General features: G+C 39.1%; 1 protein-coding gene across 1 annotated transcript in view; it reads right to left on the bottom strand.

Annotated features, from left to right (window-relative positions):
• Positions 1-21,114, bottom strand: part of PREX1 (phosphatidylinositol-3,4,5-trisphosphate dependent Rac exchange factor 1) — a 168,833-nt gene that overhangs the window by 21,958 nt on the left and 125,761 nt on the right. The window contains exons 15-21 of the mRNA XM_059827031.1: positions 16,871-16,943; positions 15,421-15,563; positions 9,461-9,553; positions 4,997-5,145; positions 2,875-2,960; positions 1,073-1,209; positions 491-638 (exon numbers count right to left, since the gene is read on the bottom strand). Coding sequence (XP_059683014.1) covers positions 491-638; positions 1,073-1,209; positions 2,875-2,960; positions 4,997-5,145; positions 9,461-9,553; positions 15,421-15,563; positions 16,871-16,943 — 829 coding nt within the window. The remainder of the gene's footprint in view (positions 1-490; positions 639-1,072; positions 1,210-2,874; positions 2,961-4,996; positions 5,146-9,460; positions 9,554-15,420; positions 15,564-16,870; positions 16,944-21,114) is intronic.

Raw genomic sequence — 21,114 nt, 5'->3', positions numbered from 1 at the left:
TGATAGACATTTAGACAATCCACATGCATCAATCCACATTCTGATGTTCTTCCATGTAGGCATGCACACTTCCATGCACAGGACACTACTTTTAGTTCTGTTCAGCATTCAGACACACAGATCCCAGCAGAAGCTTTCAAAGGGAAGTGAAGTATGTTAATCTCAGAGTCTTGTTGTTTGTAATGATCCTCTGGAAGACCACCACTTTTCTGTCCAATTTTGGAAAATGCTCCAGATGCATTTTCTGTGCAGCTATAAGACTGAGATGGCAGCGCAGGGGTATGATTTCTGTGTGTATCTCAATTTCTTCTTCTCCTGAATAAACTGCTGCATAAGAGTACTTCCTCTGGCAGACCTCATCCTATTATAAAGCTTTACTAAGACAAGAGATATTCTACAATAATAAATACACTTTATATTTCTACTGCAACTTTCCTTTCTGAAGCCCCTGAATCTTCCCTAGGTTTCCTTCCCCCATTAGAATCTTTACCTGAATCCTGCTGGCTATTTTGAAGGGAATCCAATTCTGCACCTCCTTCCAGTGAAGAGTCTTCTTTGCTGGAGCCATTCAGATATGCTTGCTGAACTCTGTCCTCCTCAGCATCTTCATGTGTTCTGTACACCCACTGGTACAAACCCTTTCAAGAGATATAGGCTTCAGCTATGACCTCAGTAAAAATGCCTGATTTCTATGTTTGGACTACAAAGGTGAACCTAGCTATCAATTTTATACCTTCTAAGTTGACTGAAATATCAACATTGCCCCAGCTTTCCTCTGAACTTCAGAACATATGAAATCTAGATCAATATCTGGGTGAACTTCTAGTTTTAGCAATAGTTAATAATATTTAGTACTGTATGCAGTGTATGAATTGGCAAACATATTATTTGTAGACATTTTTCAACTATAGGCAACTGTAATCAGCTTCCTCAGTTATACTAGGACCTTGGCATGGGAGTAAGTCAGTCAAAAGAGACATGTATATGTTATTTTTCTGGGTATTTACTGAGTATAAAAGCACAGAAGAAGGGCAGGAATTAATGTACTTCCTTTGAGGTTTTGTATTCATACCAGTGCTTCCTGTTGTCTGGTCCTGTAGGCTGTAAAGTGCTCCAGAACTTCCACATAATTTCCATGTGTTGCATTATTCCCATTAACTTTCAAAATACACTGTCCTGGATGAAGGCCTACAGCTGCAGCCTCAGAACCTGAAAAATCAACAGGAGACAAGTTAGACAGTAAAGCCATCTGACTATGGAAGAGAAAATTGGAACGTTTGCAAAGGGTTTCTGGTTAAGAAGAAAAAGCCAGTTGAATGCTGTCATGCTTTTGTTACTAAGTATTCTGAGAGCTTTGTTGTATAAGGAAAACATCATGTATCTATCCTTCATATTTTCAGTAGTGCTGGGAAAAACAGAGACCTCCTAGACCTAAATGCATTCATGCTAGAAATTGAAATTCCTCTGGGAAGTAATTTGGGATTCTTACATGACTCTTCTAGCCTTATGATTACATTATCTGAGGTCTTGCTTAAATATAAACAGTTATATTTGTTTCAGCTTGTTGCACTTGAAAGATACAGAACACTTGCATGTTATGAGATTTGCCATGGTCTAAGAAAAAGACTATGATGTACTTAAAACTAGAGCAAGTCTAGAGTGCAATTACCAACTGCAATGGATTTATTCCAGATTCATATGAACAAGACTCAGACCCAAATCCAGCTCCTAGAAATCTACAGTTAAGGTGATTAACTTTTTTAAGGCACCATCATTTAAAATTCATACAGTTTTATTCTGAATGCAATTTGTCTTTTGCTAGCAAACTCCTGAAAAAGGAGACTCTTTCTAGCTGGCACTTCCAGTTTGCACTCTTCAGACTGTTAAAAAGTCATTATAGGTGCTGTTATGAAAGACTGTAATAAATGTGCCTCCCTGAGAATATTGTTTGTTGCATTTGGGTGCTGCCTGTTGTCTGTACACTAACTGCACATACTTAGATATATGTATTTTTTCTGAAGGAAGAAAGTGGTACATGTCTAAAAGGTTGTATTTTCTGCATCTGCTGAAAATAGAGGTTAGAGCTGTGCTTTATTTGCAGCTCAGTTCACATTTCAGTTACAGAAGTAGTAAATATCTGTTAAACTGTGTTTTCTCCTTTTAAAAACACCAAGGAAAGCAGTTTGCCTCTATCTTACCTTGGTAATTTACAGCAGTATAAGCCAATGTAAAGGGAGAAGTAGTGTTCAAGTCTTATACTTTGTGATGTCCATTAAGAAACATGAACACAGCACATTCACAACTGCAGTGATCCAAACTGTGGCTGACCACAGGCAAAAATATTGAGGAAGCAACAGACAGCATAACACCTCAACTTTTTCTCAGTTTTAAATTTTTATTCCCTGTGGCTGTAAAGCTGTATCTTCCTAGCTTGCAAGAGCTCAAGTGACAATGCTTTCTCAAGAGTCTTTTTCCATAGTACTGTGGATTGCAGTATCACCAAGTTTCTTCTACTGTAGAATTAAGTTACTCCTTGTTTTGTGTTGATGGGATTAGTGACCCAACACTCAGTTCATAATAATGACACCATTTTCTTAGACTGTATTTAGATTGTGAGCACTTTGAGGCAGAAACTATCTCGTTGTTCTATGGTTTTATATATGAGTGTGATCCTTCTCTATGACAGGGGTTCCTAGTCATTAAGGTTATTAAAATAAGTTGTCAGAACTTGTTTAGGAGAAGTTTGACAATGAAACCTGGACCTTTCTTGATTGAGATACATACATACACACACACACACACACACTTTATATACAAATGTATATATATTTAGCTGTACTCCAAGCTTAACTATACCACAGCCCTTCTACTTACCTCTTCCTACTGCATGAACATATGGCGGTGCTGCTCCCCGTATCTGAAAGCAAAGTGCTTCAGGACAATCTGGGATTTTAATAATCCTGCAGGTAAATCAAGGAGAAGAGAAAGCAGCATTTTCAGTTAGGCTGCCAGAGTTCTGGGCAGTTCTAACAGCATCTTTCTCCGGCATTCACAATCATGTTTTGGATTAAAGAAAGCATCCACATAGTTGTATTGGGTTTGCGTGGCAGCGCTTTGGTAGCAGGGGGGGCTACAGGGGTGGCTTCTGTGAGAAGCTGCTAGAAGCTTCTCCTATGTCTGATAGAGCCAATGCCAGCAGACTTCAAGACGGATCTGCCACTGGCTAAGGCTGAGCTAATCAGCAACAGTGGTAGCGCCTCTGTGATAACATATTTAAGAAGCGGGAAAAAAAACCGGGAAGCGGCAGCCGGAGAAGAGAGGAGTGAGAATATGTGAGAGAAACAACAGACAACAAGGTCAGTGAAGAAGGAGGGGGAGGAGAGGCTCCAGGCGCTGGAGCAGAGATTCCCCTGCAGCCCGTGGTGAAGACCATGGTGAAGCAGGTTGTCCCCCTGCAGCCCATGGAGGTCCACGGTGGAGCAGATATCCACCTGCAGCCCGTGGAGGACCCCACGCTGGAGCAGGTGGATGCCTGAAGGAGGCTGTGATCCTGTGGGAAGCCCATGCTGGAGCAGGCTCCTGGCAGAACCTGTGGAGCCGTGGAGAGAGGAGCCCACGCTGGAGCAGGTTTGCTGGCAGGACTTGCGATCCCGAGGGGGACCCATGCTGGAGCAGTCTGTTCCTGAAGGACTGCACCCCGTGGAATGGACCCATGCTGGAGCAGTTCGTGAAGAACTGCAGCCCGTGGGAAGAACCCACGTTGGAGAAGTTCGTGGAGAACTGTCTCCTGTGGGAGGGACCCCACGCTGGAGCAGGGGAAGAGTGTGAGGAGGAAGGAGCGGCAGAAACAACGTGTGATGAACTGACCACAACCCCCATTCCCCGTCCCCCTGCGCCGCTCGGGGGGGGGAAGAGGTTCAGGAGTGAAGTTGAGCCCGGGAAGAAGGGAGGGGTGGGGGGAAGGTGTTGTTTTTTTAAGATTTGGTTTTACTTCTCATTATCCTACTCTGATTTTGATTGGTAATAAATTAAACTAATTTCCCCAAGTTAAGTCTGTTTTGCCCATGATGGTAATTGGTGAGGGATCTCCCTATGTCCTTATCTCGACCTACGAGCCTTTTCTTCATATTTTCTCTCTCCTGTCCAGCTGAGGAAGGGGAGTGAGTGAGCAGCTGTGTGGTGATTAGTCCGGCTGGGCTTAAACCACGACAAATAATTAAGAAATAAATAGACCTGAAGAAATCATCCACTCCATCTTCATTCTCCAAGGCAGATGAGAGATTCTCTTTGTTAATTAAAATTTGGCACTTCCAAATTTAGTACATCTTTAAGTGAATAACACAGGACAGAAACTTTCTATGGTATTTATATTCCCTTTCATTTCTAGGCAAGCTTTAGTGCAGCTGTGCTGACTTATACCAGCTGAGGATCTTTTCCATAAAAAAAATAAAAAATAGACTGGGCAAGACATCCTGGACTAGAATTTAGCATCAAGTGCTCATTGAGATGTTCAATTCTATGGCAAATTCTGGGATCATAGAATCTAATAATGCACAAAACATTAACAGGGTCAAGCCTCATTATAAGATACAATAATGGACTGAAAAACTATAAGGGCTGATAACGTTAGAGTCATCCAAAAATAAGCCAAGCTTTAATGGGGTGAAAATTGCTTTCCCTCGCACATGTATTAGTCTGCGAAGCTTCACACCTGAGACAGAATGACAATCCTTGTGATTCAGTTCTGTTTGTGCACAAGGAAGCCAAAAGTTAACTGTAGTATAAAGAGAATACATCCTAACTTGTTCTAGAAGTACAAAGTTCATCACTGAAAACAACCTGTGACTCTTGTATCTCATTTATGTCATTTGTTCTCCTGTTGAACAGCTTCTGCATAGCAAAGTGTTTACAGTGTTTTCACTATAAATTGTAGAAGAAATATTTAGTAATTGACATTTCTAGATAACCTTCTCTGTCTACCCATCTTGGCACTTACTCTTTTGATTTGGTGGCTACCAGAAGCCTAAGTGGCCTTCGTGAGCAGAAGGACTGGTTTAAGATGGTTTCCACTTCTGAAAATGGGCGTAGGAATATTAAGTCCTCATTGATGGAATAGATTTTTCTTCCCGTCTGCAGGCCAGCCATCTGCAAATGAAACAAACACCACAGAAAACTCTGGATCATTGGCAGCATCTCTGAAAGTTCAGGGTCCAAGGTTGAACTGTTCTCTACTTATTGGATTCCTAGGATTCCTAGGATTGTTGTGATATGGAGTACTGTATATAAAGTGTTGGTTCATCAAATCATTTGTCAGGCACCCATAAAGTTGTCTGGATTTACAGAAAACAAAGAGATTTCAGCAATATCTGTATAAATATGCCACTCCGCAGACATATCTTACTTTGCAATGGATATATCTTTGTACTTTTCTGCCTCAATTTTTTTAATGGGGGACTACTAAAAAAGGAGACTGTATAAAAAAAGGGGACTAAAAAATAGGGGACTATAATAGACTGGCTGCAATATCCAGTGATATACAGAAGTGTAACTTCCCACAACTTACAGCTCAGGCACAGGGAGCCAAGAACATAGTTTTCAATCACTAGCCGTGCAAAAACAATCTATACCTAGTCACGTAAGTAAATGGAACCTGTTTTTAAGTGGGGGTAAAAATCCATCTCTGCTTTAAGTGATACTGGCTCTTCATCAGCCTAAAAAGCCACAAGATTTTCATTTTAATTCCTAGCTTTTGCACCTAACTTCAGTTATTTGGTCATGGTCACACAGGAAGTCAGAGACAGATCTGATGACAAAATCGAGATCTCCTATTCTGCCCACTGACAATAAGCCTAAACATACCTCTTGATGATCTATACCAGTTAAAATGTGACATAGCAGCACTTAGACTAGTTGTTAGGATACCAAGGAAATGTAAAATTCCCTTTAATGGCGTAAAAAGAAAAAAAAAAATTATTAACCCTTCCCAGGTTAGAATTCTTGTCACTTCAAGGTCCAGCAGTTGGGCTTTCTTCTAAATGTGACAAACCCTTTTTCCTATTCTGCCTGGAATCCATTGACAAATTTCTTGACTTGGAAAAAGCAGGTCTAAACAGTACTACTCCCACAAATGAAAACTGAAAAATTAATCTGGAAATGTAGGACTGGAAAACCCTGCTGACTATGTTGATGCATGGCTTGGCTTTTCTTAAATGTATTGTGTAGTCTGAAAGTCAGATACCAGTTTACATACAAAAACCTATACTTTTTTTCCTCAAAACAAAGCTATTAAAAGGAAAAACTACAAAGTCCTCTCCTTAATTTAATACTCAAGCTCTCTACAGTTGACAACATCCTCTTGTGTACCTGGAAACAACATTTTTCATCTTTCTTTTTTGTCAATAATCTCTAAAATGGATAACAGGGATAAAAAACAATAGAGATTCTAACGTAAGATAGAATTTGACAAACTTTAGTTTATAATTCAATGGAAATGTTTCTGCTATTTGCATTTAGTTACACTGATGAGTTTATCATGAAGTAATAATTATTACATAAATTTCTAATCCATTATGTTTTAGGCCTGATTTTCTCAAAATAGCTCACGCATTTAATGTATGCGCAATTAGCTAAACTCTTTGCGTGCCTGCAATCATTCTGCCTGTGGATCACCTCTTCATATTCCTAACTTACTGCTTGTGCATATGGGACACCTACTTGCTCACATAATCATAGCATATCCATGAATGTATAAGGCACAAAGTTGCATATTAAACCCTACAAACTAGCAACTTTCAAATAAAAATCTGCTACTCTACTGGGATATAACTAACGAGGCTAGAAGATTAGACAGCATGTATCTTTTAGAGTAAAGACCCTACAGTGTCACAGAGCTTCTGAATAACGGATGCTCCTTATGACAACTCAATGCAGTTGTCTGGATCCAGGCCACTGGTTTTTTTCCCCAAACACCAGCAGCTTGCTATTTGCTGTTCATCTGCTCGGCCATTGACCAACTGGCTGCTTGTTGGACACGCTCTGTTCAAACACTAGACATCTGCTTGTCAGTTGGCTGTTCAGAGTAAGAAAGCAACCAGACCTCCCATAAGGATAATTTTTCCACTGTTGCTTCCTTCTGATAGAGTACCATTCATAAACCAGCTCCAGCATTAAAACCTGTGGGAATAAGCCCAGCTACAATTGACCTGCAAGTGAGCTGGCTTAGAAAGTAAGATAAGGTACAAACTGAGGAGACAAAGACTTTCTGCATGTCTTTCTGAAGACACACGAACTTGGGATAGGCATAGGACGTGCCACAGTCCACATCAACCAACCACTTCTATGTGATTTTTTTGTGACTCTCTATCTAGATGAGCTGAGCAAGTGTTAACAGTCACAGGCAGCTGCTGCCAGGAGTATGGGGGGCCAGTTCCCACAGGCAAGAGTCCTGGGCTGAGAGCTACTCATCATTCAGGATCAGGACAGAAAGCACATGAGTAGTGCCCACTAGGGCACTATTCTACCTACGGGCCAAAACTGAGAAGCAGAACACACATGTCGGGCAAAGAGTTCCCAAACTGCAGTTCAAGTACCCTATCAGTACAGGAATTTGATGTTTCAGCAATTCTTTTCTTAACAATATTTGAACACAGTTTGGGAACTGCTTCTGGCATAGGCAAATCTAAGAGCTCACAAAACACTTCCTAAAAAATCTAGAGAAGAAAGAGGACACTAATAATAGAAAAAACAATGCTTGGCAACGCTGATTTTGAATAAAAAACCCAAAGACCCTTGTTGCACATGCATTAAGTTCAATGCTGTGTGCCACCACAACCTGTGCATAACAATTTTTTTCCAGGTGTGCTAGGAAAAAAGAGATCACAATCCCAAACTCAGTCAGAATGTGTTAATCTTGAATAAATCCATGCAAGTAACAGATTCATTCCCACTTAATTGGTGAACCTGGAATCTTATTCTGGCTTAAAGTCTGACAGTCCCAATGTATGCAATGCATTGTGATGGACAATGTGAAGCAAAGCTGTGTGTCTTAATTTTTGCCCCTGAAGAGTGTGACAGCAGGCACAGGGTCTCTAAATGGCCTTCAGCTGCTAAGCCACACAGAACTACATGCTGGATATCTTTCTATTATCACAAAGCAATTTAAAAAAGCCCGAGAATCTAATGAAATGCATTACTGTTGGACCTCGCGTCTTTCCAGAATGAGCTAACAGCCCTCTCGTGCAGAGAGATGCATATTTAGTTCTTTTCTGGAGCAGTATTTTAAGATCAAGTTGAAAAGATGGGCTCATGGTCACAGATAGTTTGTCTTCGAAGATCAAGAAAAAGATTCCTTAGAAAATTGTGTGCTTCTATTGTCTTAAAACACAACAGATTTGCAGGATATTCCACAGGCATCCAGCCAAAGAAAGGGCAGAAGGATTATCTGTCAGGTAATGTTTACAGCAGAGGTTTAGATTAACAAAATTTTTGGCCAATCTATGTTGATTTTGAGCATGAGGTAGAGCATAGGATTGGTTTCTTTCACGACCCTAAAACAAACGAGAATCAGGAATACTGAAATCATTTAATTCTATTACTAAACTTCAGTTCAAAATTTCTTCCCATTTGACATTCTCAACTTGCTAAAATCAGTCTGTCCACTTCAGCTGTTTGCATTGGGTGAATCATCCAGGAGTTATCTGTAGCAGTGACCAACAAACGAATATGGACATGAAAAAATTCTGTAATGGTTGTCCTGGGCTTTTAATTAGAATTACTGTCTGTGTGTTGCCACAATTCACTGTGAAACCCTGGACAAGTCATTTAGTCCTCTCTTATCTTCATAGGTGCTAACAGGGACCTAAAAAGCTTTTAAAAAATAGACTTTCAGTCTGCCTGTGCCTTATTTCGGTAAACGGAGGATCACATTGTGTTATCCACTCAAGGGTTTTGTATGGGTAAACAAATGATTATGAAGTACTCAGATCTTATGACATTTGGGCCATTTATGTGCCTCAAAGAAACAAAGCAAATATATTCTGTAGAGCTCTTAAAAAATACCAGGGAGATAAATGAGTGCATGCTTTTTCAGGAAAAAATACAAACATAAAAATACGTCTTTCACTCAGATAAACCTGTTTCTCATTGAACATCTTTGCTATCCCAAAATAATGTTACTTTCCCTCGCTCCTCAAATTTAAGTTGCTACTGAACCTGAGGTATGCTATCATCACACAGAGATACTGCTGTTGTCTTATCACTTATCAAAAATACCCAGCAAATCACCCAAAGATGCCAAAACACTTAGCAATTTACAGAAACAGTTTATTACCACAGGAATTGTAGAAGATACCCAATTTCCTATTAGCTGCCTTTAAAATGAAACAGACCTTTTGTACCTTTTCAAAGCATTGAAATATTCTTAGGCACCAAACCCAAAATATTTATGAATGTTAGGTCATACCTCTGCAGAAGACCCTCGTCGAACTGACTTCACCACAATTGCTTTGTTCTTTTCTTCCATGTCAAATCCATAGTCATCCTCTTCCGGTAAAATCTTAAAAAGAGTACAAGGTAATGCTTCATAAATATGGAGTTGAAGCTGAAGCTGAAGGATGGACATGAGAAATTGGGCTTTTCATTACAAGCCATGATTGACACAGACTTGTAGATGTTAAAGCTGAAAGGGACTATTAGGTCATTTGGTCTGATATCCTACATAACATAAGCCATAAAATTTAACCTAGTTATTTCTGCATTGACCCCTGACTATACTAAAGCAGAATGTCCAGAGAGTTATCCAGTTATGATCTGCAGTCTTTAAGAACTGAAGAATCTATTCCCGCCCTTGAAAGTTTGTTCCAACGGTCAATCAACTCTTCTATTAGAAACCACATTTGGTTTTAACTTCTAGCCCTTCATTCTTCATTAGATCTTTCACTTTCAGGTTAGGGAATTCATCAATATTCAGTATTTTCCATTGGTGAATGTACTTACAGATCAAACTGTAGTAATTTATTTATTTTTTAAAATACATCCCACATACCCAATAATGAACAATCTGAGTCTTTCTTAGCTATCAGTTTCAGATAAATTGGGTATCTCAGGCCTATTTCTTACAGATAATACTACACATTACATAAATTACATCGTAATAGTTGATCCGCTGGCTAAAATTCTGGATGACCAGTGGGAGAACAATTTCTGACATCTATAGGTCCTTCCTCTAGAGAACAGGCACATAAGCTTTGTGTCAGGGAAAAAATACAAGACTCGTGTCGTGCTCAGTTTGCACCTTTTATGGTTGACAGAAGACTTGGTAGTTTTTGCTTCTAAGAATCTGCTTCATCTTATTTGCACTGAGGTCACACAGACCTGCCTTATAAATATTTTTTAAAATCATATCAATCATGGCAAATATATGTTTCACTCATCCTTTTCTAGGGGTTTATTAACAATGAAAAAAAGCTTAACAACTCACTTCCCATTTTAAAAAAAATAAAGCAAGCCTGGCCACTGGTAAATGGACAAGTGGAAATTCTACCAGATAAACATCTTGCATTTGAGCAAACACTACACATTTAAGAACCATCTGATAAATTAGAATTGAGTTAAAAGGAAAACCAAAGCTACCTATAATCTAGCATGCCACTGGGAAAAAAAAATTACTGAGAATTATTTCCTTGATTCTGGTGACTCCTGCACTACTTTAAAATACTGTCCTTTTCTACTGAAGTCAATGTCATCAGCCTATAAGCTTCATCCTTTTACAGGAATTCACCTTAGAAAAAAATCAAAGAAATAGAACCATCCTTTCCTGCAGAAGCCATACAGCCATGTTAAAATAATGCATGACATAATATATCTGCAGGGAAAAAACCCTCATCAGATGATGTTCAGACTAAATGATGGACAGGAAAGTTAAAAGGCTGAAAGGTAAGTTTGCCATTCTTGGATATTTCTAACAAAATATTTTCAGAAGCAATGCTATTTATGCACGTTTAGTAAAAGGACAGCTTAGAAAATTGGGTATATCACTGGTTAGATTTTTAGTGTTGTAAGTGCAATGAGTTTCAGCCCAACATAATATGTACTTTTATCACTTCACACTTGGGATTAAATAGAAAATTTCTAGGATAGCTCTCCCATTCAATTCTCATTTTACATTTGAAGGGACTGTTCAGTTTCTTCTGTTGGATTTTGAAAGCATATGCGAAAAGATATTTAAAAATTTGGAGACTTTGATTTGCCAAACTTAAGAAGCCAGTAGCTACACAAACTTATATGACCTCTTGGGTGCAGCTACCATTATGATGCATGAAGAACTTTTATATGCTATCGTTTTTAATAACCTACCTCTCTCTGTTTATTAGTACTGCAAAAATGTATTGTTTGAAAGCAAAGAACCAAAATACTTTTAAGAAACCCCTGTGCATCAACATTAGGAACTTTATCACCATGTTGCAAAGAAGGAAATCTCACATTCTGTATACTGACGCTCCTGTACTGGGGACACTCTCTTACGAAAAGGTAGACTATGGATAATATTCAATATGCAATACTTGGAGAAGGCTATGATTCATTCTTTATCATAAAGTAGTAATACCTTGAAATTCTACAGCTGAACACCATTCATCCCTAAGGAGTCCAAAGCAATTAACTAACTTGCCATCTACAAGAATTATTTCTGTGCCCCTGAAATCCAATCAGTTTTTTGAATGTAAGGCAGCAGCTATTTAATTTTGAAAGACAACCACATTAAAAAATGAGACCATATGAGAAATAAGCATGTTTAATCAAAACCAGAGGGCAAATGTAGTCGGAACATATTCAAAGAGAATTTTGGCAGAGATGGGGGGCATGGAGAGTGGGGAGAAGAAAAGCTATGCAAGGAATGGTCTATTACACCTGTATCTGTTATATTCATGAAGCATTTTTGGCATGTGGGTCATGACGCCCGTGTGGTACCTCTCCATTCCTCCCCCTTCCTGTACGAGGAGGATTATGGAGTCAGAAAACGCTTGTGGCATGAGGACACTCAGTGTCCATAAAGGGAGATTTGACAGATTTCCAGGAGAATGAAGACAGAGATGTGAAGTAGCTTGATGGTCAGCTATGGGTAGCCTCCAGCACTACATCATGCTAATGTCATGAGAGCATAACTTTAATGTGTGGGATATAGTGTCCGGTTTACCCACCACACTTGCTGATCTCTCAAACTGCATAAGCACACTTACTAAAAACTTGGTATCTGAAGTGTTGAATTATACGGACACTTTCATTTTTCAAAGCTGATTCTAGATGTAACAGCAGTAGCAAAGCCCTGTGGATAGATGAGATTTAGTGTCCTAATTTTCAGATGGTAAACTGAGGCATGGAGTGACTTAAGGTCTTGCTCAGGCCACATAGTGAGTTCATGTGAGAAGTTGAATTAAAACCCAGGTAGCCCTGACTTCTGTGCTCAAACCATTGGCTTTCACTGAATGTGCTATGGTACTCACGTCCCTGCATGAGGTGTATTCCAGGACATGCCACAGCCCTGGCTGTGAACTGCAATGGGACATGGCAACTACTCTCTCCTGCAACTACTGCAACACACTACTGAGAATAAAAAATACGGGATACCCTGGAGGAATGTAGGAGACATCACAGGTCTGGGAAGTTGATGAGGTTTAGACTTACAGTCCAGATGTCCAATCCAGCACGACAGGTTTGAGAACGCTACATAAAACATACACAGGCATCATCTGTAGAAATCACTGGAAATGCTTTTCTTTTGAGATCAGATAAGTGATACACCACAGTCTTCTGGGGACTCCAGCACTGTGTCTGCATTAAACCTCTTAGGCAACTTTGATGGAGACCCATCTCTACAGGCAACTATCCTTGTCTGATATTCAGCTCCAAGCTACCAGCTTTAATTTGTGTTGTGGTTGGCTTGGGCTAACAAGTAGAGGTGCTGATCAGAAGTTAACAGCACACTGCAGTAACCAAGTCACAATGCTTGGAGTCAATCCAAAATCAAATTCTCTTCAACTATGCAAAGAATGTTGTATACTTTTTCAGTTTGTCAAGATTTATGCCCTTCAATGAGAAACAAATTGCAAACAAATGAGTATTAAATTTTGTTTGAAGTGCATTTTTTCAGACTGAAAGCACTTTTTTCCTTGGCATTTCTAATGATGTATTTGCCAAAGCTTCTGTTGTTTTCTGTTTTCAAGGGCGAGTTCTCCTGTGATAGAGCAAACTTAGATGAAGGGGGTGGGGGAAGCTGTCCATTAAACAGCTAGGATTTCATGGCAGTAGTAAAGCATGTTTCAAAAGCCAGTGCTGAGGAAATTCCATTAAACTTTCTATGGTGGGATCAGGGGATGGGAAGGATCAATGCCCTATCATGAATGTAAAGCGGCAAGACAGCAAAGCCTCAGGATTCCAGCTGCTCATAATTGCTAAACCCAGAATAACATAGAAGTCAGGCACAAATTTTTTGTAGATAAGTGTAATGCATTTACTGTACTGCTATTTGTGGGATCTTCTTTACAAACATTCAGGAGACTGCTAATTTATTTGTGAAAATGAGGACATCTCTTAACTTTAGCATGACTACTAGTCATTTGACAAAAATCTGTGCCCTCTAAGGGGGCAGTTTCTTATTCAGCATGTGCTGTTCATTTCAGATTGTTTGCTTTTTGAGATGGGACTGTATCTTGACAGATGCTGACTGATGCACTTCAGAACTACAATAATAGTAACATTAAAATTATTCCTGTTGCAAATATTTCTGTTACCAAATTATGGAGTGTCTGGAAGGACCAATTAGGGATTACGATTAATCACTAGTAAGTAGTCCATGTGCAAGGTTTGCTTGTTTGTTCTGTCTCTTTAGTGAATACAAATAAATGACTATTACATTGACAGAAAACAGAATCAAAGAACTTTACATCCCTCATTTCACAGCTAACATATTACCATTGTGAGTTTTGGCATTTTAACTGACGTGCCTTGAACTGACAGAAAAAAGTGGAAGATCCATACTAGTCATCCTGTTTCCTCAAACTGTCTTGTCTTGATAAGGTGGAAAATTAAAAATACCTGAACAATGGCAGTTCCCACCAACTTACATGAAAATGATCTCTGAGTGCTTTGCAAATCACAACAAAAAAAACCCCACAGTGTACCACCTTTTAACTGCTTCCCTTTATCCAACAGCTCTCCATGAGGATAATCATATTAATCTCACACTCCAGTCTCTGGCACTGGATGCACAGAGGAATAATTTTGAGGGACCATGGTGCTTTAAATATTACTTCTGGCCATTCAGACAAACACAGATTGGTCTCCTGGGAGACAAGACAACAGTGAGACGGTGAAGTTTATGTGAACCATAGGAAAAATTTTCCTATATAATGGACCTCTGGATCTTTTCCAGCAATTTTGCTTTGGTAGTTTCTGACCCAAGTTTTTATCCTGCTCCTGCATTCTGCCAGTGTTCAAAGGGAGAAAAAGATGGGCCTGGAGCCACTGGCAGTAAACAAGGATCTCAAAACAAAGAGTTTGCACCAATCTGACTACCAAGTCCAAACAGCATTAGGGATGGCATTTAGCAAGGTGGGAATCTGCATATAACAGTAATGTTGCAAAAGCATGAATGTAAAGAACAGTATTTTTTGGAACATCGTTTCCATAAACAAAGTAAAGCTGACATCTGATCCAGTAATGCAGGGCATATTCATATAACTTAGACAATGATGTCCTGAAATATCTGTGTCCTTATCAGTCTTTTAACTTGCATCTGAATCTACCTCACATGTAAGGGTGTTTAAACTGTGTTTAAACTTGACGGTAGCCCTCTCCTGAAATAGTAGCACCCATTACTTTCTCCTCCACCACACCAACACTGTGGAGCCTGCTCAGCAAACTCAAGAAACATATGGTGCCTGCTAAGACAACATCTCCAGCTCCCAGCTCATGTCCAGACTCTCTCAAGGGCTTCATGGGAATAGAAAGGGGTTGGGCTGTGAACTCAATGAAATGGTCATATCTCTGAGTTTCCTCTTTTCTTGAGACCTATCAGAAATAGGCTGGAACTTACTTGCACATGTGTGTGTGAGCTGTGAATCCAAAGCTCCCAGGTAGTGCAGGATGGTCACATCCTAGAGAAGGGACCCTGCAACTTACAGATTTCCCTTGCTACTAGAATAAGCTATGTGGTCTGCCCAGCTAGAAAAGTCAGAGCTACAGAAGTTGGAGCTCTACAGCAAAGTAACTCAGGATTAGTATTTATGCAGTCAATAAAGGTCTAGCTACAGGTGCAATTCCCCATTTCAATTCTACTCTATTATAATTTTCCTTCTCATTCTCCTCTTCTATAAAACAATACCAGTTTCATAGAAACTTCAACATTTACGTTAACATATTTCTTACCAGAAGACTCTTTCCCAGGATGTTTTCCACAAGCTTGAAGTCATTACGTAACTGTTTGCTCTTGGAACTGGTGCCTTCCATCTCCTCATCAGCATAAAAGCGGAAATATAAGGATTCATCCTTAAATTCACTTTTCTCCAGGACTGGAAACAATATATATGAAATACATACATGCATTTACACAGAGAAAGAAAGAGAAACAAAAAAGAAAGTTAAAGGAAATCCTAAACATTTCCCCAGTCTTTACAGAACAAAGACCAAATGCATCCCTATCAGTCAGCTATTCAGCTCTATATTTTTAAGCTACTACTGTATTTTAGGGATATACTTTTCTTCACAGTGCACAGTAGCTCATGATATAACGTTTGACCTCCCTGGCATGCAGAATGCATAAAAAAATGCAGAAGATCCTCTTGGAAGAAAGATGCTACTCAACACCTTTTGCTCCTTTCCCATGTCAAAATCATGACATAGTAAAACAAAGGAGAAAAGAGAGGAGAAATGGCTGAATAGTGAGATGGCTAAATAGACTAAGGCTTTTCAACCTAAAAAGGAATTGAGAGGGAAATGAGATCTACAAAATTCTGGAAGGCATGACGAAGTTCTTTACCATGTTTTCAAATATGAGACCTGGGGGCTTCAAATAAAAGCAGCAAGTGACAATTTTAAAACCTGAGGAACAACTTCTTCATTCAACATGTACTTATGCAAAGAAACTCCTTGCCAAAGGATGCTGTGAATGCCAAAAGTTTACATGGGCTCAAAACAGATCAAATTCTTTAAAGAAAAACAATTATTCTTACATTCTTATGAAGTACTATGCAAATTCTCTATTAGTTATTTACAACAATCTGCTCTCAAAAACACTGATCAAAATATGGAGAGCAAATGCTATTTATGACTAAAACTGGATGTTTCATTGGACAAACTATGTTTTACTCTTAGGACTTCGTATGTGCTATTTGATACTGATACAGATGTGGTTTGTTCACTTTCCCAGTTTAGACAGATGGTATCTAACTTGACAATTTGACACTTCAGATTTGGAAGCTTCAGAGATTCAGCACTGAGGATTGTGCTCATTGTCCAAGAGGCAAGCACTAGGCAATTTTACTTTGTACCTGACATTGCTTGATGATATTTCAGGACCGTACTTGGCTTGTGCATTGGTCTGATGACTCTAAAAGAGATGCAGTGAAAAAACATTCCCCTTCTAGCTTGTCTAATTGTTTCAGGGCTCATTATAACTATTAGCAAGGGCATTCACTTGGGAAAGCTTAGACTAAGCTCGAAGACTGCTTTTTAGAAGGACCTGCTGGGATGCCTACAATTGTATGCATGTCAGCATGTATGGCACAGCCTATAGAAAAGGCATTTTCAGGCAGTCAGCTAATCTGACTGAAGTAAGAGCTCCTTTAATTGGCTGTGGGAAGTAATATTGATGCATTACCATGATGCATAAAGCCGTTATTGCAGAGTCCAACACCCAGTGCGACAGCTTCCTCCCGAGTCTGACAGTCTCCCTAGAAAAAAGAAGATAAATATTACATCTCGGACAACTTCCTAAGCAAAATTATTCCTCTTCCCCACAACCTAGCTTGTGGCTCTGAAATTAGCAGGATGCTCTTTGTAGGGAACAATAGCAAGAAATTAAAATAGCTACCCTGTTGTTGCAATCCCATTCATTCCTATATATAGCATCTCTTGCCTCCTACAGGAACTACGAGGACAAAGACCAGGATTCTGGAAAGTAGCTGTTTAACCCACAAAGGGACATAATGTTATCTCAATGTAAAGACTTTTTCTTTGCAATCATAGTGTCAGACTTCAGGACTCATTAGCTGCAGACAATAAAACTCATTCTTAGAGAGAGAAGTTGAGAGATCTTATCTACATTCAACCAAAGGGAGAAAAACCTGAGTAAACCCAGTGTATGTGAACTCCAAAGGTCAGACTGGCTAAAACTGCAGTGGCATTCTTTTCTTACACAGCAGACCTACAAACAAAGGCTTCAGTTTTGCACTACCTGAAGCCCTGAGTGTAGTATTTCAAAACAGCTACCAAAGGTGACTTGCAAATTTACCAATGTACCTGAAATGGCAGCATTAAGTTTTGCATCTACCATTCAGTTAAATGCAAGAAATGCCAAGTTTTCTCTACATATCTGCTCATTTGCAGCCACAAGTGAAGACTTTACAAACATGCTGGCTGTACTTTTTAGGCAGACATATAAGTTCTAAATAGTGCTGGTAAAAATTAGCAGGCAGTATTGATATTACCCAGATGAAAAATGTTGTTAACGCGGCTCACTTGATGCAAGATTACCTGCTTCCCAGTCCCCAAATGCACACAAGAGAACCTGGCATCTGCTATCTCACTAAGAGCAGTTGGTCAGCTCCTTCCAGCAGGTAGGGGACCTGCTGCTTTGGCAGAGGAGCAAGTTGAGCATATTACTTTCAGTCCTACTAAATTAGAAGCTGTATCCTACACAAGTATTACACCTTCTTTTTTCCCCTCCATCTGGAGAACTAGATATCCTGAAGCTCTAGCAGCAACTGCAGAGTAGCATACTGACTTTGTTTTAAGCAAACCAGCTTCCAGACCAAGAGCCCTCTGATCTTGTCAGCAGAACATCAGTCCTACTTCAAGTCCTACTAAGGAGAACAGTAGCTATTTGCCAGGCAAATGCTGGCAAAGAACATTGCTATGGTGTAAAGATACTATTTAAGTACAGGATAAAACAGGATCAGCTCTTGCCAATCAGCAACATTACTGGCTCTTATTAAAGAGACTTTCTGAGAGCAAAAAAAAGGCATGACATTTACAAATTAAGAACTAAATACTGTTATACTGTTGTCTTGGTACGAAAAAGACCAAGGCAGTTCTGGAGGAACTGCATGATTATGTAATCACACAAGGAAAGCCAAGAAAAAGGCTTTAATAAACCTGAAGTTTAACCTTTACTATAAACTAATTTCAAGCCTTCATAAGTCTTTCCTCATTTTCAACATCCTGTCATGTGACAATTCTCAACACTCACTTTGTGTTACTTCATGGGATAAATGGGTAGTTTATTTTACAGAGGCTGGGACTTAGAAATCTAATTTATTCTTTCAACTGTAAATAAACTGGAGGAGAAATGCCTTCTAATATTACTCTCTTAACCTTTAGTAATCTACTTTTGTTTTAGGCAACAAAATCTTCATGTAGGAAGGCTCTAAACCAAAATTGGCTACTTCTGGTGATGTTAACTTGGCCTCAAAACATTCCCCTAGCAAAACAGCAGTTTCTAATTATAAAATACAGCTTAATATAGATTATTTCAGCTCACTTGTAAGTACTTCTAAATGTTTGTAGCAATTTGTCTGAATACAATGAAAGCAGTAACAAAAATCTTAAGAAAAAAGAACCACTTACAATCAACAATCTTGACAGAATGTGTCTCATAACTTTTTCATACAGAAATTGGATGTGAAACTAGATACACTAGTTTTGAGAAGATAATTTAGGTTTATTCAAGTACAATCACTGAATTTGAGTCAGCAGAATTATAGAAACAGTTTACAGTCAGTACCATAGTGAAGAATCATGTCCAGAGCACACTATTATCATCACTATTACTACTGCCACCACTACTATTACTGTTATTGTTGTCTAAAGCCCTAAATCATGCTCCATTGCTGATCGTTTTCAGATGCATAAACCGAGCAATTAAGATGGTCTCTGACCTAGATTGTTTACAACCCACATGTAGGAGAAAAGAAAGCAGATGAACACAGCTAAGAACAGCAACCAAACCACTTTTAAATATTTTGTTGATATCGCGGAAAAGGAGAGTTTTAAGATTATGATGTGCTCCTTCCAAGTGGGAAGGAAGCCTAAAGGTAATGCAATGCACAGAGGTGCAACATATACTGCAGTAGAAAGAAGGAATGGATGGATGGAAGGATGGATGAATGGAAAGAGATAAGAGACCCACTGGAGCAGAAGACCTAAAGAATCTTACCAGCAGGTTTCTACTTTGCATTTGTCCCTTTACTTCCATTCTACCTTTCATGAAATTGCTATTTTAAGTTTCTTAGACTTAGGACTGGGGATTCAACTGGTAGCGTTTTATCACAGATCACTTCTGGAGGTCTAGATCTAAATCTTCAGCCAAATGACAAAAGTACTGTTTTGGTGGCAGTGCAGTCTTTTAGTGCACCCTCAGTAGCACCTACAATTCTGTGAAGTACAAAAGCTGTGACATTTATAACTGAGGTCTGTATTCCCCTTTGTTCTCGGCCTACTAGCAGTGGGAGAAAGATTAGGTTGTAAAATGAAGTTGAGAGGGTCCAGAACCAATGAAAGAATGAGCCCCTTCCCTTCAAGGATTACCTCTAAATATACACAGGGACCATAATATAATTCACAGACACTTTCAGTCTACATCCATGGATATGGATCAGATATTTCTCCTTTCAGGCTCTGACTGATGAAACCATTTCTATGTTACATTCAAAGGGTCACTAAAGTAATGCCTACAAAGAACACTAATACAGCATTACGTTTTCCAGGATTTGACTTTGTTGGCTCTAGAAGTGGCATAAACACTTCCATCTCCAATCAGCACTTATGCTCATATGTGCTTCTCTCCACCGCCATACTTAATGCTTTATTTTAGTATCTCATGCACAATTTGCCTAAGACATACTATGGGGATGACTGTAATAGGATCCAGCTATTGTGAAGAGCTATAGACAATAAAAAGACATCAAGCAAATTCAGCATTAAATCTCCAAGTCATTAGGAAATCCCTTGACCATCCTCTCTCACATGCAAAAACTCCCTCACAGTGAATAATCTGTGCTAGCATATCACAGGGCACTTATTAATAAACCTGATAGTCAGAGATGCTCAGCTCCTGCAGACCCCTAATGTCCACAGAGCCACAAATGCACTGCACATCTAATAACAGAGCTCTTAATGCCTATCCAGTCCCAGACTCTGAGTGCATACAATACAGAGAGGACAATAACATATACCACATTTGAATACAACTGTTCAAATGTACACAAGATTAAGCCTCGCTGAGGACCCAACTTATCTCTTGTCAGAAGTATAAAAGCCAACAACTTCCTGGTAAGAGGATCAGGGTAAAAAATACAGTTGATGCTGTTTCTTTGATTATAAAAAAAAAAGTTCTTACTCTTTTGCTCTGTTCAGTCTTAATGAATATTTGTAAAGGTCCAGGAAATGAAAAGCCGCTTTCTCATTAGGTAGGGCTCCCACTGGCATTTACAGTCTAAACTGCAAACAGAAATGAGAGAGACTATCCTTCAAGACAGTCATCCCTATGCCACTAAATCTAACAGAAACAACAGTCCTCAATTTTTTTGTGTACCATTTCTAAACTAAAATCATGATGGAAATTGATTGTCAGAAACAGAAATAAGTATATCCCAGCATTTTTGTGTAACAGGTAGTTATCAGATCAGACACTATCACCAAGATTTTCGAGAACAGATGCCTAAAGTTAAACTGAAAGGTAGATATTTCAGCAGTTAAATAAATGCGCTACTCCGCAAAAAGCTCCCACTAAAATCTGTTCTTAGCTAATATGGCCAAAGTATGAATGGTTGCTAGAAAATAATTCAATCCAGTATGAAAACTCCAAGCGAACGCCCATGAAAATTACTATTTGTAAGGGTCTAT

The sequence above is a fragment of the Gavia stellata genome, chromosome 20 (genome assembly GCF_030936135.1).
Source record: "Gavia stellata isolate bGavSte3 chromosome 20, bGavSte3.hap2, whole genome shotgun sequence".
Lineage (NCBI taxonomy): Eukaryota > Metazoa > Chordata > Aves > Gaviiformes > Gaviidae > Gavia > Gavia stellata.
The sequence above is the reverse complement of the archived record's forward strand: the minus strand, read 5'-3'. Positions and strand labels throughout refer to the sequence as shown.